The following is a 23,872-nucleotide window of genomic DNA, read 5'->3' as shown; positions in this document are numbered from 1 at the left end:
TAGTTGCAAGTAAATAAAGGTCATGTGAACTTCATCCCAATAAGGCCTGGAAAACTCCTACAATCCCTTTATATGTCAAACTCTCATGGTGGGGAAAAACACAACAAAAATCACCTTCATTAAGCCATTCATGCCTTCAACAATCACTAAGTGTCTGTTACATGATTCAAACGCCAACTACTACACTCAAGGATTTCATAGCCTGGGACAGTGTTTCTGCTAATGTATTCGGTTTTGTGCTTACCATCACTGACATTGAGCATGCTGTCCTTGTGTTCCTGATAACAGAAAAGAAGTAAGGACCCCTAAGAGCCTACTATGCGTTAAAATTAGTAAGTCAAAATTCATGATCTTAAAAGCATCATTTCCTCCTAATTTCTTACATTTTCCCACATTAAAACTTAAAGGTCCTAAAGCTTATTGACAGTGTTAGTCCTGTTACTACAAGCTTCTAATTACTTAAATCCTTATATTCATAGAATTTTGAGACAGATGATTTGAAATCATTTTGTTTAATCTTCCTGAACGACACTTGGGGATCCATGAGAGGTTAAGTGACATGCACAAGTCAAACAACAAAGTTAATGAAAAAGTCAAGACTAAAACCCAGAAGTGCTGATGCTTGGTCAAATGCTCTTTTCACAATGACATGTTGTTGCCTCTAATCAAAAAAGTATTTATAATAAATAAGACATGAATCAAATAAGTTAGGAGGCAATATAGTACCTTATATTTAAATTCTCAAAAAAATTGTCTTCATATTTATTCTCCTCTGGCTACTAGTCTCTTTTTGGCTTTAAAAAATACATTTTTTGTTTTCGTTCTTCTTGAGTTGAAATTTAAATTAACGATACTGTATTAGGTATCTATAGCTGTGTAACAAATTACTACAAGGTTGGAGGCTTAAAGAAACACACACTCTCTCAGTTTCCACGGCTCAGGCGTCCAGGCACTGGAACCAGTCCCTAGTCTCACAAGGCAGAAACCAAGCTGTCAACTTCGCTGTATTCCTACAGCGAGGTGCAAGTAGGGAGGAATCTGCTTTCAAGTTCATTCAGGTTGTCAGCAGAATTCACTTCCTTGTGGCTGTATGACTGAGGTCCCTACTTTCCTGTTGGCTGTCATCTGGAGATTGTTCTCAACTCCCAGAGGCTGTCCTCAGGTCCTCACTGCGTGACTCCCTCCACAGGCCCTCTCACAACATGGCAGCTGATTTCTTCAAGGCCAGCAAGAGAATATATGACTCCTTTGAATCTTGTTTTAAAGGGCTCACATGATAAGGTCAGGCCCACCAAGATAATCTCCCTTTTAATTATATTCAAGTCAACTGACAAGAGACCTTAAATACATCCTTGAAATTCCTTCACCTTTGCCATAGCTCAAAACCTAATCATGAGAGTGAAATTCATCGTATTCCCTGGTCTCAACCACACTGAAGAAGAGGGCAGTTATATACCAGGGGACAGGAGTCCTGGGGGTCATCTTAGAATCCTGTCTACCATGAATGTCAAAGAAAAATTATCAATAGAAAGACATAAAAGAAAGTCACTGAAATTAAATGTCTATAATTCATGACCTTAGAATTAGATTCCGAGGTCATCTATAGAGTCAGAGTATAGTGATTAAAAGCCTCAGACTGAATAGTAACTTCACCACTTACTAGCTCCATGATCTGGGGAAAGTTGTTCAATTCTTTTGTGTGCCTCAGTTCCTTATGTATACAATTGGGACAAAAATAATACCGATCTCACTGTATTGTGAGGAGGACTAAATGAAACAATAACTGGTATTTATTGAGAGCTTACTTATATTCTAAGTATTCTTCTAAGTCATGTACATGTATTAACAAATTTAACCCCCACAACCTCCCTAAGAAGGAAATACTGCTATTATCTCTATTGTACAGATGTAGGAATGGAGGCACAAAGATGTTAAAAACTTGCTCAAGGTCACTCAACTTTTAAATGGCAGAGCCAAGTTACAATCATGCAGTTTTGCTTCAGTTCCTGCTTGCTAAACCACTGTGCTTTGAACATTGTTTGGCACGTAACTATCAAATATTTTAATGCCTAGTGAGCCCAACATTGAGATAATAATACAGCCTAAAAATTGCACTTTAAGATAATAATCATCTAAGAATGATAAGGTCAATGCCAAAACAGTGAGAAAATGTCAGTCCCAAATGTACACCTCCTTTGATGAGTAAGAAGTGGACCCATGACACTTCCTGCCTACTTTCAGCTACTTACCTGAAACAATCTGGTATGAATTAAGAGTTGGGACAAGAGCCTCCACCACTACTCTCACTTCTGATAGGGAAATAGAGTAAGCTGGAAACCAGAATTGGATCTGGGACAATCTCAATTCTGTTTATCTGCTGTTTCATAGGCAGGAAACAGACAAGCAGGCTTGCGGCAGGTTCCGAAGAAGATGAGAGAGATCACTCATTAGAGGACACACGACTTTCAGGCTCAAGAAAAAGAACAGACTGGACATATTGATAGGTCAACTAAGATGTAGGTTATTAGAAAAATGTTTTGATTTTAGTTTGGATTTTATATTCAAATAGCCAGAGTGAAGCAGTTCATTATAATTAGGTAAGCTTCTGGAAATTTAAGGCACTATATATATATACACTTTATGGATAAATAGGGAACAAACGGCAGAGACCTGGGAGCGATGTCTTCACTTATAGTCGAGAAATGTGAATTAGCTATATGTAGTTTTATGGAGGTAAGAGCTAACCACACTGTGTCAGTTATGAGTTTTGTGGCTCTCAGCTCTAAATTCATTCTTTTTTTTTTTTTTATTATACTTTAGGGTTTTAGGGTACATGTGCACAATGTGCAGGTTTGTTACATATGTATCCATGTGCCATGTTGATTTCCTGCACCCATTAACTCGTCATTTAGCATTAGGTGTATCTCCTAATGCTGTCCCTCCCCCCTCCCCCCACCCCACAACAGTCCCCGGAGCGTGATGTTCCCCTTCCTGTGTCCATGAGTTCTCATTGTTCAATTCCCACCTATGAGTGAGAACATGCGGTGTTTGGTTTTTTGTCCTTGCGATAGCTTACTGAGAATGATGTTTTCCAGTTTCATCCATGTCCCTACAAAGGACACGAACTCATCATTTTTTATGGCTGCATAGTATTCCATGGTGTATATGTGCCACATTTTCTTAATCCAGTCTATCGTTGTTGGACATTTGGGTTGGTTCCAACTCTTTGCTATTGTGAATAGTGCCGCAATAAACATACGTGTGCATGTGTCTTTATAGCAGCATGATTTATAGTCCTTTGGGTATATACCCAGTAATGGGATGGCTGGGTCAAATGGTATTTCTAGTTCGAGATCCCTGAGGAATCGCCACACTGACTTCCACAATGGTTGAACTAGTTTACAGTCCCACCAACAGTGTCAAAGTGTTCCTATTTCTCCACATCCTCTCCAGCACCTGTTGTTTCCTGATTTTTTAATGATGGCCATTCTAACTGGTGTGAGATGGTATCTCACTGTGGTTTTGATTTGCATTTCTCTGATGGCCAGTGATGAGGAGCATTTCTTCATGTGTTTTTTGGCTGCATAAATGTCTTCTTTTGAGAAGTGTCTGTTCATGTCCTCTGCCCACTTTTTGATGGGGTTGTTTGTTTTTTTCTTGTAAATTTGTTTGAGTTCATTGTAGATTCTGGATATTAGCCCTTTGTCAGATGAGTAGGTTGCAAAAATTTTCTCCCATTGTGTAGGTTGCCTGTTCACTCTGATGATAGTTTCTTTTGCTGTGCAGAAGCTCTTTAGTTTAATGAGATCCCATTTGTCGATTTTGGCTTTTGCTAAATTCATTCTTCAGTGCTTGCTCTGTAACAATGGATTGGACTCTAAGCATTTATCTTCTACAATAAGCACAATGTTAAGTTTTTGTCAATAGAGGGCAGTGGAGGGACACTGCAAGGAGAAGGCTTCTAGGTTCCCATGGGCATTCTTTTAATTTTTCTTGTTCCTGTTGCAGGGTCCACTAGCAGTGCATGTGTGTGGGGATATCGGTAGTGCTGTGCCCCAGCCACATGTCCAGATCATGCAGTCCCACAGTGACATTGCAGCCTCAGCCTGGGCTCAGTGATCACCATCCTGAGGCTATCTCAACATGCTCTCCAGACCTCTTACTCATACCATCATCCTAACTCTTGCTGTGAACCTTCCCAGCAGCATCATTTGCCTACATCCTCGAAGGCTGTCTTCCACTTGCCTGGCAACTGTGGATAAGCTCTGATCTATGCAACCCAATGAAGCTGCAGCCACACCTTCTCAGCCTTGGGAAGGGTGTTCCACTTAAAGGATATCCTTCCTTGGGTACTATTCCTCAGTTGTAGGACATGGTTTAGGGCACTCTTTACCTGTTTGCAGGTATTTCTCATCATACTTTATAATTATTTATATCAAACTTCCTTTAAGTTACTGTATGGCTTCTGTTTCCAGACTGATTCAATTACCTTGTGGAAGAAATCTTTACATTGACAGTGACTATACCTGCACTTTAAAAAAATGTATAGCATTGATCCAGCTATCTCACTACTGGGTAACTACCCAAACGAATACAAATATTATATCAAAATTCACAATAGCAAAGATAAGGAACTAAATAAGTTAAGTGTCCATCAACAGACTGGATTAAAATGTGATATATATGTGCATACATATATGTCTCTCTGTGTGTGTGTGTGTGTGTATACACACACCATGGAATACTACTGAGCCTTAAGAAGTATAAAATCATGTCTTCTGCAGCAACATCGATGGAACTGGAGGCCATTATCTTAAGTGAAATAACTCAGAAACAGAAAGTCAAATACCACATGTTCTCACGTATAAGTGAGAGCTAAAAAAAAGTGTATACACGTGAACATAGACTGTGAAATGATAAACACTGGGGACTTAGAAGAGTGGAACGGTAGGAGGGGGTAAGGGGTAAGAAATGACTTAATGGTTACAACGTACACCATCCAGGTGATGGCTACACTAAAAGCCCAGACTTCACCACTATGCAATATATCCATGTATCAAAACTGAGTATGTGCCTGCTAACTTTATTTTTAAAAATATATAGTGTCCTTGGTCATATATAGATTGGTCTCAAATAAAGACAGTCCTTCAATTTATCACTTTATGTGGCCATACTGCTTTCTAATGATCTTGTGAATTTGTCATCTAAGAATTATGGCATTTAGACCTTAAAAGTCACAGATACTCCAAGCCCTCAACTTAGTCAGAAAGGCTAACTTAGCTTCTTCACAGCTAGTAAATGCCAGAATGGGGTCAGGACACCTATCCTTTTAACTCTCAGATTGCTGCTCTTTCTACTATATTATTCTACCTCACTTGACTCCCCAACAAAAATGAATACTACTGTGAGGACAAGAATTGCACTTTCAGAGTCAGTATGAACATGGAAGCATCTTGCAATGCACAATGTGTTCAGCAAATGTAATGTTAGCAAGAACACCTATGAAAATAAATATACGGCCTTACAAAATGTCTATCTAAATCATAATCAGAAACACTAAAACCAGATTATTTTAATTCTTCACATAGGCCACACACATTTTCTTTTTGTCCCAGGAAAGACACTTTCCACCTCTATCATGTTATATCTGGATTTCTCATTTTTCCTTTCCTGCAGGAGGCATCGGTTGTGGAGAATTTATAGTTAAAATAATTTACAATGCAATTAACCACTGAAGTGTCAAAATCTGAAAATAATGTAACATAATACCAAAGAATCCAATGCCTATTTCAGCAATATTGTTAGCACATTTCTTCAGGCTGACCACAAAGATAATAAAGGGGGCTGAGATAGAAGGGTGACCTTAACTTCAAAAACATAAAGAAGCATCTTATGCTTTTCATCTATAAAACTCAGTATTAGAGTTGATGTTTTAGTGAGACTGACCACAATTTATATGTTCAAATGCTACAGTTACCAACAAAATCTCAACCATACTGAAAAAAATTTCAGTTTGCATTTGGATCAAGATCATAGCTTTTAGAAGAGTCCGGGCTACAACTGGCAAAAGCTGTTTCATCACAGCATCAGAAACCTCCTGAAGACCAGTTAAAATTATCTTTAGGGATTTTTAAGTCACTAGAGTACCACTGTTTTCAAGAAATCTCTAAAGATAAGATATTAACATCAATATGATCACTTTTATTTCATTATGGGGCATGCTGCTACCCCAGTACTTAAACACATCCTCAAGGTTTTGATCCATCAGAAGAGGAAAGCTATACTTCCATAAATGGTATGATGTAGATGTCAGGGCAAAGATTAAAATGAGCCCTTTACTTTCTCCTCCAGGATCCTCTCTTACATCTAACTGTTGGCTCTATGCAGTTTAAGCTATTTCTAGTCTGGATAGCAGAGAAGACATAATAATCTCACTCCAGATGGAGTTTAAGGGCAAGGAATTCATAAATTTAAAGAAAGGAAAAAATTACACAGAATGTTTATGAAATAAAACAAATACTTAACATGCCAAAATAAGCCTAATTCATGATCAAACCTAAATAACAAAAGAAAAAAATAGCTTGGAGAAAAAAAAGAGAAAGAAGAGAAGAAAGCATTCCTGAGAATGTTCTATAAACTGTAAAGTACTATATAACTAGAAGATAATATTAACACTAAAATAATAAATTAGGCATTTGCAGTATTTATTATCTTTACAAAAACAATGGGGTAAAATGCTAAAATACAAAGTGCCATATACAAGGCCATACCTTTGGCTAATGTAAAAGGTGTTTCTGAGCTCAGAACAATTTGATTTAAACAATGTGACCTTAATGATTACGCCTGGCCTGGGATTTCCATGAGTTTAATCAAAGCTGACAAGTGTTCCAGGCTCACCAATGAGAATGGCAGGGCAGGGACAAGCAGAGGAAGTCTGCTAAAGTACAAGCTCTGAAGTGACTTCTCAGGAGAGCTTATCACTCCAGACTCAAAGGCTGTACTGAAGGGCAGGAGTGAGGAGTAAGTAGAGTATATAACTGAAAATTCCAGATTCTCTGTAACTCATTTGTTACATAAAACAAGGATCCGCACAGAGCAAAACAGATGGGCTCCAACCTGCCACAGAATGTGTAATCCAGAACAAAACCTAACTGGAAGGAAAAGATCAGATCAATAGAAGTGAAACATAATATTATTTATCTTTAGTCGATAATCACTGAGATATATACTATATCGATTATCTGTATTTCCTTTTGTCCTTTATGGTTGTATTCTATTGTCTGTTCCATTATACTTAATGGCAAATTCAAAGGAAACCCAAGCTGTTCAGTCTCCTTTTATTCCTTCGCACGCTTCATATTAACAGACATCCCTGCCCAACACTGCAACCAATCTCCCTTCCCACCAGGGATTTTGGTCTTCACAGCCTACTTCTTTCTGATTTTAAGCAGAAAGACTCTCCAATTTTAGAGGTGAGAAAAGTGAACAGAAAATCTAGCCTAAGGATTGTCCCAAGTCCCTTCCGACTAGTTCAATATATGTACTATAAAATCATCCTTTAAAAGCAATCAGAATTCTAACTATACTAGAATAAATACATACTTTTATACTTTTTCATTATGAAAGAAATGCAAATTAATTGAAAAAAATTGGGAAGATACATGCTTTCGCCATGGCTTATTTTCTGCTTCCATGTTGTTAGTTTAATGTACTATTTTCTTAGTTCATTTTGCTCTCAGTTTACAGTGACCTTACCTTCTTTACAGTATGGTATTCTTTTTTAATACAGGTAATATCTTTTGGCTCATACTGAAAACATTAAACAAGTGTTCATAATAAACCTACTTCATGTGGAAGGATTTTCTTCTAATATATTAGAGGATACTTCCTCTACTCTTACCCATTCTTTTTCTTTACTCACCCTTAAATACAGATCTATTTCAGGGAAAGACACACCACCTCACAACCTCAGCTCTTTCAAGTTTGCCCGCGTGTTGAAGGGCACTCTGACGCTTGTACAGGCTGAGTATCTCTAATCCGAAAATCAGAAACTTTTGAGCACTGACATGATGCTCAAAGGAAACACTCATTGGAGCATTTTGGTTTAGTATTTTCAGATTAGTGACAACTGTTAAGTATATCATGCAAATATTCCCAAATCGAAAAAAATCTGAAATCTGAGACACTTCTAATCTCAAGCATTTCAGATAAGGGACAATCAACCTGTATTGCCTTGTGGAATTCCTAGGCTATAACAAGTTTTCATAAGTGATAAGTTCTCCTTCCTCTTGAAAATTGCCTTCCCTATCCCCTGGACAAAATAAAGATTTAGGGGTAGGGTTTAGGCTAAGACAGTTGATGTTCTAGTGCCTATCTCAAGCTACTATAATCTCTATTCAGTCATCTGGGGTCTCCTTGTTCCTTCTAAACGGCAGCCATCACTGGGGATGTTCTAAAAACCTATTTAACTCAAAGTCCAGTGTACTAAAGTGAAAAGGTTCCTAAGAACTATTACTATATTACATAGGATTCTAAATCTGCCTGGCATTAGAAAGATTTCAGCCATGTTCTTTGGGCTAGTCAATGGTTGGCTACTAGCACTGTTTTCACTCCTTACCCATTTGAAACTCTTATTCATTTGTTAAAAATACTTATTTTTTAGAAAAAATTTGAGTATATAGTAGGTATACATTAGGTATTTATGGAATACAGTAGATATTTGGATACAGGCATACAATGTGAATAATTACATCAAGGTAAATGGGGGTATCCGTCACTTCAAGCATTTATCATTTCTTTGTGTTATGAACATTCCAGTAATACTCCCCCAGTTACTCTAAAATGTACAACAAATTATTGCTGACTGTATTCACTCTGTTGTGCTATCAAGTAGTAGATCTAATTCATTGTATCTAACTCTAAAATACTCATTTTTAATCTAGATTTTGGGTTGCTATTCAGGCATTTCTACGAATATTTTAGTACTTTTTTTTTCTGATTAACACATATTTGTTATGCTATATTTAACCACTATACAAACACATAATTTAAAGTTAATGCCCCTAAAATTTATCCTATTCTTTGCAAAGACAACCAACATTAAGTCTGTTGCATAGTTCTTCAAATTATTTTCTTCACTATAAATACACTGCTTTTTTACACAAATGTTATGTTATACCTACTGCTTAAAGCTTGCTTTTGTGAGTTATGCAAATCTTGATGTCAGTCACTATCAGGATACTTTATGTGATCCAAAATACTTTAAAATTTGGATTGCCACTTAGAGGCGTTTCATTATACTAGACACCCCTTAAGCCCCATCTCATACTCACTCAGCCCACTTTTTTCTCCAGCTACTGCTGTGGCAATCTGCTTCACTTCAGTTGCACTACCTTTGCTTTCTGTCCTAGAGCTCTCTGGTACCTCCAAAAACCTGGTAGTGTGAGAGAGTTAACACCCCAAGGAGCAATCTTTGACCAATGGGATAATTGGATTAGAGCCGGCAGATACATTCTCCCTCTTCAATCTTTGTCAGGCAGGTTGGACAATTCCGAGGCACATTCTGCAGGGCTTCTCAGAAGGTCCTGATGGGATCGAACTTCAGTTCCCTATAGTGGTGAACAATTCCAGAACCCATATTGATTCTCCTTCCCAGTGTCTCTTCTGTGTCTTGGGATAACTAATCAACACAAACTATCTGCATTCCAGCCTTGTTGTAGGCTCTGTTTTTCAGAAAGAACCCAGGCTAAGATGCTCGTATAGAATACATATTAATTCATCTTTGAAAAGGAGCCATTATAAATCATATTGTACTTAGAATATTCAAGTATCATGGAAACAAGGAAAATATTAAAACTAACTCACAATTTCATCCTAAACAAGCTATACAAAAACTCTGGCTTTTGATTTACTGGTGCATATAAAAAGGAGAGAAAGAAATTAAAAACCCTAAATAGGCCAGGCACGGTGGCTCACGCCTGTAATCCCAGCACTTTGGGAGGCCGAGGTGGGTGGATCATGAGGTCAGGAGATAGAGACCATCCTAGCTAACATGGTGAAACCCCGTCTCTACTAAAAAATACAAAAAAAATTAGCCGGGCGTGGTGGCGGGCGCCTGTAGTCCCAGCTACTCGGGAGGCTGAGGCAGGAGAATGGCGTGAACCTGGGAGATGGAGCTTGCAGTGAGCCAAGATCACACTACTGTACTCCAGCCTGGGTGACAGAGCAAGACTCTGTCTCAAAAAAAAACCAACCCAACAACAACAAAAAACCTAAATAATGAGATATAACCTAAATAAATAAATACTGGAAAGAGGACTACCAGATTATAAAGCTCTGTCTAGAAAAGTTACTGATTTATTTTATCCTAGCAACAATCATTCATGAAAGATATTAATATCCCCATTTTACATAATAAGAACAAACTCTCAAAAACATCATTTGATTCAGCTCACCGAGCTAGAAAATGGTAGAATTAGGATTCAGACACAGTTTTTTAGACTCAAAGTTATTTCTTCTACACTATAGAGATCTAGAAAGATACTTGTTCTAGAAATTTTGTTTTAAAGAAACTATTCTAGCCTCATATACTAAGTGGTACTCTATACTATTTTATTATTCTAAAAAATTAACTATTCTTGTGAAAAAAGTAATATACAAGTATACACACAACCTTTTAGTAAAGGCTGGGTAATCTTTGTATAAAAACATCAGGATGGGAAGTAGAAGAATAACATGAAAAGACAAGTGCTTTCTGAGATGAACTGATTTGGTTAATGCCATTCACTATTGCCATCATCATCAGACAGGATTTTTAAATTCTCACTAGCTGGAATGCAAAATTGCCAAGGTAAATATACGGCATTCATTTCTAAACTCCTTCAGTACTATTTATGCTGTTACTTATTTCTAATACCAAGTAGCCCAGAATCTGGCTTTTGAGAAAGATAAGTCAACATGAGTCAATTATTAGGAATTTATTTAAGAAACTAAAAATTACTTACTATTTTAAAATTATTTAAAATTAAAAATATTTAGTGATTAAGAACTTTTAAAATTTGGCTATTACTTATTATGGTTTTTATTTAATAAAATTTCAATCATCATTTTATAACCCCAAAGAGATTATTTCCTTAGTCTAATTAATTAAAATTATATTTAAAGTCTTTTGTACAAGAGAAATCCCACAGTATTTCTTTCATCATTTAAATTTATTTCTGTTATTCTGTCACATGGAAGAATCTGAAATTTCCTCAGAAATAAAATTTCATATTTTTTACAGTTCTCTAGAGATTCTTTTTCCATAAATTATTTACATTTCCTTTGCTGATATTTGAATATTGATCACAAATGTGCATTTGTAACTCGAACTATTCCTCCATAGAAAAGGCTACATCAACAGATGTAAAAATATATACCATACATAAATTGAGAAAAACAAGGCAAAAAGAAATCATGTAGAGCCAAGAATGAAGTTAAATACAAAACAAATATCATGAGATGCATTTGTCAATTATAGGACACAAATTTTAATCTTAAGTTCGTAGCAGCCAACGCATAAAGAAAAGTACAGCTCTTTTGGATACTAACATCAGGGAGAGATTACTCCTGAGAAACGTGATAAAGAAAAAAATGTTAACACACACTGACCACAGTAAGAGCCTTGAAGTAAACACAATGAAGAACCCACAGCAGCATACCAAAGTCGAATTCAGTAAATTCAATACTTCAGGAAGAACAGTCATTGTCATAGAAAATTCAATGCTAAAGAAACAGTCACTCACAGAAAATAAAATGTAGGTGGGAAAGGGTCTGTGCATGCTCCTTAGTTATTGACAAAATAGGCACAGCTAAACAGTAGCCCCGGGTTCCATGGGAAAAAAGATAGTACAATTTGTAAAGCCTCAGGGAACTAGAATTGGTAGCAACTGCCAGATCTGGAAAGGGCATGGGCTTTGGTATTAGATTCTGTGTTCAAACCGAATAGTTGAACAACTTAATATTTGTGACCCTTAGTTCCACCATCTGCAAAAGTAGGATTAAATGAGAGAATATGCTTATAAGAAATTAAGCTAATACTTGAAATATATAGGCCCTAAATAAATATTAGTGTCTTTCTATGCTCCAGGCCCTACAGGTAGATCAACGTGAGGGAGTTGCAATTATTTTCCTTCCTGGACTAATAAGGAGAAAAGTACATTAATTATCCACTCCTGAGACTATTCTTATAAACCACAAAGGGCATCACTACTGCACAATGAGGGGGAGAGGATTAGCAGAGGATTATTCAGTATCATTTCTACAGCAGATAACAAAAAAGGAATACGGATGCTGTACTGCTGATATTCTGAAGTAATATTTTCCCTCCATACATTTAGATGTTTTAAAAGTATTTCCTTTTATAAATACAAAATAGTATTCTTTTATAAATATTCAAACATTTCAGAAACATAAAACTTATAAACTGATATTAGGAATAAATGAGGCAAATGTCCTTTTACAGACATATGGCTCTTCACCGCCTAGTACCTGGCAGATGCAGAAATGACATGATTTCACACACACCAGAGGTGAAGAAGTTATTAGGACAAAGTAGCATTGATCAAGAAATGCATTTACAAATAAAAGTGGCCAACTGTTCATTAAGAAGGCAGGAGATGGCCTTTCCACAAAGTATAATGTACGTATAGCCCATTTCTAGTAATAAAATATATGTAAAGTCATTAACTGATTCAAAAATATTGCCATATTACCATTTGAAAGGTTGTCTGGTAGGTATAGAATTGGAGCAAAGGAAATTTGATTTTTTTATTAAAGTATTTCATCCAAATGATGATAGAGATGAATTACCCATTATAGAACAAATATCTTTCTCTGATCTTTTTTGTAATAGATGAACAGTAAAAGAAATTCTCATTTCAAATTCTCCTTGCTCTACATTATTAATTTTTTATTATATTCCAACCTTGCTACACATTACAATTTTAAAATATTATATCTTTTTTCTCCTATTAGGTACAATAGAATGGTTATAACTAACGTAACTTGTTATGCTTTGATTCTTTTGTAGATTTCCTATAAAAATACACTTAACTGATGTGGTCAGTAGATTTTTTTTCTTATGGTTCACTTCTTCTAGTTGAACAAGGAAATATTCTCTAATAAAGATTAAAATAAATCCAAGTATACTCACCACGTGAAGAATTTTATTCTCTGTTTCATATACAGTACAATCCTGAAAAAAAAGAACCATATACATTAGATTCAAAATATCAAGCATTATTTTAAAAATATTTTCTTAGAAATTATACTATAATTTTAAAAGTCTTAACAATTCAAGTAAAAGCAACAATAATAGGAAAAATCTGGGATGCTATATACCAAAATATTAATAATGGTTAGCTCTGATGGTCAGTAACAGAGGCTATCCTTATTTTTGCTTAACTGTATATTCTAACTTTACTACCTTTAAACACATACTAAAGGACAATAAACATTAAGTAGACTTTTAAAAACAAATATTGAAAAAATATTGTAACCATTTTCTATCTAAGCTTTTACATGGGATAAATGTATTTTGTTGAAATGTCCCTAATATTTCAAATACTAATCTATTATAGATTAGAACATTAAAAAACACACTAACATTTATTTCAACAGTCCTATCAAAATCTCAAATACTTTTATATTTTCAACTATTGCAAGCTATTAAATATACTTTACAGTACACACTTAAACTTAATACATCTACTAATAATAATTACCAAGTTCATAGTTCTCACCTAAATTTAAGTCCCAGAAATTACAAAAAATCCTTTCAATAACCACCATGGTCTTTTTTTTTAACCTGCAATTACTTGATATACAATAAGCAGTAATACAACAAACTGATCTTTGCTTAGAGACAACGTTTCTATGGCGCAGTTTCCTCACAAAATTTATAAAATGGGCATATTGGTAGCAACCCAATAAGAATGCTGTGAGAATTAAGTGACAAAATGAGATAAATCATTAGAATCTGACATACATTAAGTGATAAATACATTTTAACCATGCATTAGTGTCACTATTTTAATTTTTTTTTTTTTTTTTTGAGACGGAGTTTTGCTCTTGTTGCCCAGGCTGGAGTGCGGTGGTGCAATCTCGGCTCACTGCAACCTCCGCCTCCTGGGTTCAAGCGATTCTCCTGCCTCAGCCTCCCGAGTAGCTGGGATTACAGGCATGTGCCACCATGCCCGGCTAATTTTTTGTATTTTTAGTAGAGATGGGGTTTCTCCATGTTGGTCAGGCTGGTCTCAAACTCCCAACCTCAGGTGATCTGCCTGCCTCGGCCTCCCAAAGTGCTGGATTACAGGCGTGAGCCACCGCAACTGGCCATCGCTATTTTAACTTAAAAAAACTAACTTTACTTCAAAAAATAAAATTAATTATTATTTGGATAATTTAAAAAAAAAAAACCCATTTCCACAGCACTGAATATTTTAAGAAATGATATTCCATTTCATTTTTCCCTGAATTTAATCTTAACAAAAAAGGAATGTTCAACACAATTTTTGATAATGCAACTTCACCACAATACCTTGTCAGAAGAAATACATATTCAGATCAGGGGCAAAGTTTTAAAAATAAAACTTAAGTATATTTTACAAATTCACAGAAATACTTAAGAATTGGGTCTTGTCTTTCTGAAAGACTCATATGCCAAAGGAGAGATAATCTGGGAAAAGTTGGGAAGTTGCCCAGCTTCTGCATGCTGCTTCTACAGCTTGCTTCAGCTGCAATGTATGCAAATTCCATTATTTGCCTACCTTCCCAGAATCAGAGGGTATGACTAAAAATTCAAACTTCAAAGGGATTCTCCTCAAGGAAAAAAGTAAACATGATCTGAATGTATACTCTAGTAGTGGATAATAATCATACAGAAAGTAACTATTTCAAGTATCTTTAAAATATACGCATTTACTAGCACATTCCTAACGTGATCCAACAAAAAGAACTGTTAAAATAATCTTAAACTGTTTTCAGTAATGATATGATGTTAGATGGTAGTGTTGTGATTATTATTGTCATGCAGAATCTGCTGTGTGTCCTTTATAAGATGAATAACTGAACAATTATGTGACTGCCATTCTATCACTCCAGTGTCATTGATAAGTATTTTTAGCATGGGATAAAGCAGACACGTATATAAGATTGAAGAAGTTTAATAATACGCTGGTGTCTCTTGAAGTATTATCTATATACATATGTACATATATGTATGCATGTATTTCTTAGCTCTGCATCCTGAAAAGGCATAGGAACAATGACCAACATAGTAATGATAAACTTCCCAGACTTTAGGGTCTTAAAACCACATTTCCCAAGCCTTCTTGGAAAATGGCTGATTTGAGATCTGGAATAGGAAATGTACAAGATGAGCTTGGATTATACTGTGATACAAGACAGAAGGAAGTTATCAAAGACTACTAGGAGTAATCTATCAAGACTATTAGGAGTTGACTCCTGTTTTAGTAGGACTCAGGACTCAACATGAAGAGATTCCCCCTGGTCAAACATGGAACAATTTGAGCATCTAAAAGGACAATAACTGCAATGGATGGAAACACAATAAATACTATTAAATAGATGTTTGATGCTATATTAATATTACATTTTAAATATGCTACCTATATCTAAATATAGTTAGTCATATTTAAATAATATTCAATACACTAAATTAGACAATATAAAATAGACATATTTTTCCCCTTGATTCAGCAAATATTAATCAACTGTACTAGAGATAAAAGGATGAATAAAACATGGCCCCTGACTTAGAGAAGTGCTGTTTAGGGAGATAGGAATTCACACAAATAAGTTAAAACACAGAATTTCAAAGTATTCATGCTGTTTTAAGTGTTTTTAACTTTAGAAGTATAAATGATATACAATTACACAAATCAATAGATAAAAGGCCAATTATTTAAAATTTATGATATTAATATATTTTTATTAAAATTCAACAGGAAATAAAATTCAATGTATAGTATACTGGGTTGTACTATATATTGCTCTAGTCAAATTTCAAACTTTTTAAAAACTTCTACCAGCTGCAGGTTAGTGACAGAAAGGATGACATCTGTGGTCCTAGATTTAAGATTATTTGAAGAATAAAATATTGGTGTACACTCAACTATTTTGACATGACCCTGCAAGAGAAAGTTTAAGGGAGATATATGAGGTGATTGAGGTGGTCAAGTTTTTCTACCAGTCCAAAAAAATGCCACATATAAATATTAAAATTAAGAACTATTTAAAATAAAACTAAATGGTTGTAAAATAAATTTAAATAAATTTTAAATAATGTTTTTGGTAAGGTTGTAGCACTTATGTATGTAAAGTTATTAAAGTTTAAATCTGCATTAAGAGATCTGGGATACTCTTGATTAGTGTAACAAAGGCACAATTAGGGGTGCTAGAGGAGCAGAGGAGGAAGAAACTAAACTCTGTGTTAAAATCAAGAAAGGTGGCTTTTAACTGGGTCTTGGAAACAGTGGGTCTTTAGAAAGAGAAAATAATGGCATCATCCACACTCAGTTAAGCTACTATAGTAATTTTCAGATTTTACTTCTGCATATATAAGAATCATTTGAGGGGTGGGTTAAAATGCAGATTCCCAGAAGTACAGATATAGTTGATTCAGAGTGAGGCCTCCAAGATGATATTTATAAAGATGGTATTTCGAGAAACACTTGATCTATTTTACAGTATTACCATGTGAGACAGGAACACCAAAGCTATCCCAAAAGTATCAAATATATAGAATCCATAAACTGGTAACCTGCTTTTTATAACATTATCTGCCAGCTCACTCCAAATAGTTCTCAGATCCTCAGAATTGTATGTTTGATTACACATTCCCCCAATTTATTATTTTTTCCCATTAAACTTATTTCTTTCTTTAATAGCTTACTATGTTGAACAGTTGCTTCTAGTTTGTATCTCTTCTTTCAGCAAGATCGGCTTGCTAGTTATTGAAACTCAGAGGCTTTCCACAAAGGGTGAGGATGCAGCATATTAAAAATAGAAGCCAGGCACAGTGGCTCATGCCTGTAATCCCAGCACTTTGGGAGGCCTAGGTGGGCGGATCATTTGAGGCCAGGAGTTCAAGACCAGCTTGGCCAACATGGTGAAACCCCATCTCTACTAAAAATACAAAAATTAGCTGGGTGTGGTGGCACATGCCTGTAATCCCAGCTACTCGGAAGGCTGAGGTAGGAGAATCGCTTGAATCTGGGAGGTAGAGGTTGCAGTGGGCCAAGATTGCACCACTGCACTCCAGCCTGGGTGACAGAGTGAGACTCTGCCTCAAAACAAAAAAAGAACAACAAAACCAAACAGAGAGAGTGCATATTAACCTGCTACTTTATATTAGGGAGAAGAATAGAAACTAAATGACTATGTTATATTTTGTTAAGCTGTAATTTTATGGCATTCATTTTATCATGCTAAGTATTTAAATCGCTCTAGGTACTTTGGGGGGTTTATTTATTAGTAAGATATTTTACTTCCATCAACAGGTGATTTTAAAATACTTGCTTCTAAAGTATGGGTTTTATTAATACTTGGGGCCAAATCCTTTCCCAAAAGATATCTCAAGTTTTGAAGAGAAAATAGCACTGCATATGGATAAATCTATACTTTACAAACCTATTCATGCTGTGGAAAGGTACACCTCTGACATTCCAGTTATTTTTAGGTTAGAATTAAATTTAGTTTTTAAAGACTGGGTTTACAGTCATGATACTATATACTCCCAGGAATTCTCTTCAGTAGCTCAAGCTTTTATTGTATATGCAAAAAAAAAATTCATTTCTTCTTTTTCCTTTTCCATATAATGCTTCTACAAACTATGTGATGCATTTACATGAGCCAAATTCCTAATGAGAAAATATTCATAAAAATGAGGCGTGTTTCTTGAATTTTGATCATTAAGTATGCACAGAAACAACCTCCCACAGATGAGCTATACACCCACACAGGATCATAATGTTATCCTTTCTGTGAAACAATGATGCAATTGCTATACTGAGCAGAATAACAGAACAATTTTTACTCCTACATATTACCACTGATGTTCCACACTTTGTCAACAAGTTTTAAGCACCTGGTGGGTCAGAATGCTCAGAACAAGTAGTATTTCTCATCAATTGTATATTATAATCATAAGAACAGTGCGTATGTTATTAATAGTAAATATATAAAGAGAGATAGTGAAGGGAAATAGTGTATATCTCTAATAATAATACTATTATATTTCATGGAACTTTATAAATGCCATAAATTTCCATATGTCTTATTTTCATGTATATATTGTATACTTTTACAAATAATATAAAAATATTGTTTTACTTAGAAGTAATATATAAATAATCCATCTATGTAAACCTTTGATAATGGTACCTTCATACTCAATACTTCAACATATTCTATTATTATCAAAATGTCTTTACATGCCTAACGGGTTAATAATGGGTAGGGGAGAGGCACAGAGCAAGATGGCAGAATAGAAGGCTCCACAGATTGTCCCCCCAGCCCCCAACAAGGACACCGATTTAACAACTATCTCCACAGAAAAAAACACCTCCATAAGAACCAAAAATCAGGTGAGTACTCACAATACCTAGTTTTAACTTCATATCATTGAAAGAGGCACAGAAGAGGTAGGATAAACAGTCTTCAATTGCCAATGCCCCGTTTCCCTCAAACCCAGGCAGCAGCTGCCTGGTGATGAGAGTGTTTCTGTGCACTGAGGAGAAAGAAAGCCAGTAATTCTGAGGCATTAAACTCAGTGCTGACCTTGTTATAGCAGAAAACAAAACTGAACCAAATTCAGCTCATGTTCACCCATGGAAGGAGTATTTAAACAAGTCCTAACCAGAGGGGAGTCAATCACCAGTCCCAGCCATCTGAACTTGAGTTTCCACAAGCTTGGCCACCATGGGCTACAGTGATGTGGGGCCCCAAATAAACTGCAAAAGCCATCTAGGCCACAAGGACAGCAACTCTTAGGCAAGTCCTAGTGCTGAGCTGGGCCCAGAGACAGTGGACTAGGGGGGCGGCACACAACTTACTGAGATACCAGCTGGGATGGCTAAGGGAGCACCGGCATCAGCCCTCCCCTAACCCCAGGTTGCATAGCTCGTGGCTCCAAAGAAGGCCCCTTCCTTTCACTTGAGGAGAGGGGGGAAGACTTTGTTTGCGTCTTGGGATACCAGCTCAGTCACAGCAGGATAGGGTACCAGTCAGAGTCCTGAGGCCCCCTTTCCAGGCCCTAGCTCCTGATAGACATTTCTAGACACACTCTGGATCAAAAGGGAACCTGTTGCCTTAAGGGGAAGGACCCAGTCCAGGTAGCATGCATCACTTGCTAACTGAAAAGCTCTTGGGCCCTGAATAACTAGCAGCAGTGATATCCATCCATGGCAATAAATTGGAAAATTATAGATAAATTCCTAGACACACACAACCTGCCAAAATCTAACCATGAAGAAATCTAAAACCTGAGGAGGCCAATAGCAAGCAATAAGATCGAAGCCATAATAAAAAGTCTCCCAAAAAGGAAAGCTGGGGACATAATGGCTTCACTGCTGAATTCTACCAAACATTAAAGAAGAACAAATACCAATCCTACTCAATCTATGCCAAAAAATAGAGGTGGGGGAGGAAACACTCAAACTCATTCTACAAGGCCAGTATTACCCTGGTACCAAAACCAGACAAAGACACACCAAAGAAAGAAAACTACAGGCCAATATCTGATGAATATTGATGTAAGAATCCTCAACAAAATACTAGCAAACCAAATTCCACAATATATTAATAAGGTCATTCATCATGACCAAGTGTCATTTATTCCTGGGTTCCAAGGATGGTTCAACATACAAAAATCAGTCAGTGTGATACATCACACCAAAAGAATGATGGACAAAAACCATATCATTTCAATTGATGCTGAAAAAGAATTTGATACAATTCAACATCCCTTCATAATAAAAACCATCAAAAGACTGGGTATAGAGCCGGACACAGTGGTTCATGCCTGTAATCTCAGCACTTTGGGAGGCCGAGGCGGGCGGATCACAAGGTCAGGAGATTGAGACCATCCTGGCTAACACCGGTGAAAACCCGTCTCTACTAAAAAATTAGCCAGGTGTGGTGGCACGCCCCTGTAGTCCCAGCTACTCGGGAGGGTGAGGCAGGAGAATCACGTGAACCTGGGGGGCAGAGGTTGCAGTGAGCTGAGATCACGTCACTGTACTCCAACCTGGGCGACAGAGTGAGAGTCTGTCTCAAAAAACAAACAAACAAAAAAACTGGGTATAGAAGGAACATACCTCAACATAATAAAAGCCATGTATGATAGACTCACAGCTAGTATCACAATCGGGAAAAACTGAAAGCCTTTCTTCTATGATGTGGAGCACAAGGATGCCCACTTTCACCACTGCTATTCAACATAGTACTGGAAGTCCTAGCCAGAGCAATTAGGCAACAGAAATAAATAAAGTGTATCCAAATTGGAAAGGAAGAAGTCAAATTACCATTGCTTGCAGATGATAATGATCTTAAATTGGGAAAAATCTAAAGACTCCAAGAAAAAACTATTACAATTGATAATCAAGTTTAGTCAAACATACAGGATATAAAATCAACATACAAAAATCAGTAGCATTTCTACATACCAACAGTGAACAATTTGAAAAAGAAAACAAAAACAGTCCCATTTTCAATAGCCACAAATAAAATTACATATCTAGAAATTAACATAACCAAAGAAGTGAAAGATCTCTGTAATAGAAACTATAAAACACTGATAAAAGAAATGGAAGAAGCCACCAAAAAATGAGAAGATATTGCTTGTTCTTGGATTAATCAATATTGTGAAAATGTCCACATTACCTAAGCAATCTATAGATTCAATGCAATCCCTATCAAAATACCAATGACATTCTTCACAGAAATAGAAAAAAATAGAAAAAAATCCTAAAATGTATATGGAACCACAAAAGAATAGCCAAAGCTATCCTAAGCAAAAAGAACACAACTGGAGGAATCACAACACCTGACTTCAAATTATACTACTGAGATAGAGTATCTAAGACAGGATGGTACTGGCATAAAAACAGACACAGAGTCCGGTAAAACAGAGCAGGCAACCCAGAAACAAATCCACACACCTACAGTGAACTCATTTTCAACAAAGGTGCCAAGGACATACACTGCGGAAAGTACAGTCTCTTTAAGTGCTGGGAAAACTGGATATCCATGGGCATTAGAATGAAACTAGACCTGTATCTCCCGCCATATACAAAATTCAAATAAAAATGGATTAAAGACTTAAATCTAAGACCTCAACCTATGAAACTACTGCCAGAAAACATTGTGGAAACTCTCCATGACATTGGTCTTGGGAAAGATTTCTCGAGTATTACGCCACAATCACATGCAACCAAAGCAAAAATGGACAAATGGGATCACATCAAGTTAAAAACCTTCTGTACAGCAAAGGAAACAATCAACAAAGTGAAGGGACAAGCCACAACATGGGAGAAAATATTTGCACACTACCCATCTGACAAGCAATTAATAACCAGAATATGTAAGGAAATCAAACAATGCTATAGAAAAAAATCTAATAATCTGATTTAAAAATGGGCAAAAGATTTGAATAGACAGTTTTCAAAAGAAGACATACAAATGGCCATCAGGCATATGAAAAGGTATTCAACATCATTGATCATCAAAAAAATGTAAAGCAAAACTAAAATGACATAGCATATCACCCCAGTTAAAATGGCTTATATCCAAAAGACAGACAATAACAAATGCTGGTGAGGATGTGGAGAAAAGGGAACCTTGTACACTGTTGGTAGGAATGTACATTAGTACAATCATGATGGAGTACAGTTTGGAGGTTCCTTAAAAAACTAAAAATTCAGCTGCCACATAATCCAGCAATCCAACTTCTGGGTATATACCCAATAAAAGGAAATCAGGATATTAAAAAGATATCTGCACTTTCATGTTTTTTTGCAGCTCTGTTCACAATAGCCAAGATTTTGAAGCAAGCTGTGTCTATCAACAGATAAGTGGATAAAGAAAATGTAGTACAATGGAGTACTATTCAGCCATTAAAAATGAGATTCAGTCATTTGCAACAGCATCGACGGATCTGGAGATCATTATGTTAAGTGAAACAGGCCAGGCACCTAAAGACAAGCACTGCAGGTTCTCACTCATTTGTAGGATTTAAAAATCAAAATAATTGAGCCTATGAAGATAGAGTAGAAAGATGGTTACCAGAGGCTGGGAAATATAGCGGGGGGGCGTGGAGGAGAAGTGGGGATGGGTATAAAAAATATACAGTTAGAAAGAATAAGATCTAGTATTTGATAGCACAACAGTGTGACTATAGTCAATAATAATTTAATTGTACATTTAAAAATAACTTAAAAAGTATAATTGGATTATAACATGAAAGATAAATTCTTGAGGGGATGCATACCTCATTTTCCATGATGTGATTATGAATACATTGCATGCCTGCATCAAACATCTCATGTATTCCATAATATATATGCTTACTATGTATCCACAAAAAATTTCAAATATGCAAATTAATAAACAAGAAATAATGGAGAAGGAAGTTAAACATTACTCGCAAATTAATAAACAAGAAATAAAGGAGAAGGAAAAGTTAAACATTACTCTAAGTGTTCAAGCCTGAGGAAATGGATGGATGAATGGTATAGTAGAGATGGAGAAAGGAAATTGAGGAGATTAAAACAATTTTATTTTGTGCACATAAAATTAGAAGCGGCTGAAAACAGAACATGTTACATACAATTGTCTAGCAAGCATTTGATAAAACTGAATTAGAATGGAAATAGAGACAGATCTTGGAGATACTGACATTGAAGGGATAGTTAAAGCTACAAGAAAACAACAATGATGACTTCACCAGAACAGAATATGTATGGTGGGAAAACAGCTGAGGATAAAACCTCAGACAATGTTTGTTTAGGAGCCAGAGCAAGAATTAATCCCATGGCCAGGATTAAATGAAGAAAGTGATATTACAGAGACAAGAAAAGAGTTTTGGAAAGCGAGAAGGGAAAAACAGTGTCTAATTTAAGTAAGAGTCTGAGAAAAATGACAGCAAGAAGCTTTAAAAATCAGTTTTAATTTAAAAATGGAGATGGAGTAGTTGAAAAAGACAATGTGAGGAGTTCAGATGTACATGTAAGAGTACTAATATAAACTGGCCTTCTAGGAAATATTTCAAGGTAGGAAAGGAACTATAAGTATAGTTTTTTGAGAAGCAGGGTCAAAGTGATGAAAAAAAGAGGGCAGTTTAGCATTTATCATGATACAGTAATTTACAAAAATCCAGATAAACATATTTATATAACTCAGCTGATGTAAAGATTATACATGCAAAGAATATATAAGTATGCTCTATATAACATGATTCTTGTCATTTTTGTTGGGACAGTGTATTAGGAGATGGAAGATCTAGTACTATATACACACCAAGCAGAACGCATCATTAGAGGAGTTGACATGACAAATATGAAGAAAGGAGACTAGCTGACTGAAGTGTGATATTAAAGGGAAAAATAAATGAATCAAGAATATATCTAATACTTTCCATCTTCTTAAAACAGTATAATAAACGTGGCAAATTTATCAATCAGGGGCAAGGAGGCACAAATCTGGTGAAGCTTTAGGATAGCTGGGCTTGGTGGCTCACGCCTGTAATCCCAGCACTCTGGGAGGCCGAGGCGGGTGAATCACTTGAGGTCAGAAGCTCGAGACCAGCTTGGCC

General features: G+C 36.0%; 1 protein-coding gene across 8 annotated transcripts in view; it reads right to left on the bottom strand.

Annotated features, from left to right (window-relative positions):
- The window catches only part of CNKSR2 (connector enhancer of kinase suppressor of Ras 2), a 283,752-nt gene that overhangs the window by 177,053 nt on the left and 82,827 nt on the right, over positions 1-23,872 (bottom strand). For all 8 annotated transcript variants that reach the window (XM_055268902.2, XM_055268903.2, XM_055268904.2 and 5 more), the window contains exon 5: positions 13,193-13,234. In XM_055268902.2, coding sequence (XP_055124877.1) covers positions 13,193-13,234 — 42 coding nt within the window. The remainder of the gene's footprint in view (positions 1-13,192; positions 13,235-23,872) is intronic.

This window comes from Symphalangus syndactylus, chromosome X (genome assembly GCF_028878055.3).
Source record: "Symphalangus syndactylus isolate Jambi chromosome X, NHGRI_mSymSyn1-v2.1_pri, whole genome shotgun sequence".
In the NCBI taxonomy this organism is placed as follows: domain Eukaryota; kingdom Metazoa; phylum Chordata; class Mammalia; order Primates; family Hylobatidae; genus Symphalangus; species Symphalangus syndactylus.
This window is presented reverse-complemented; position numbering and strand designations above follow the sequence as displayed.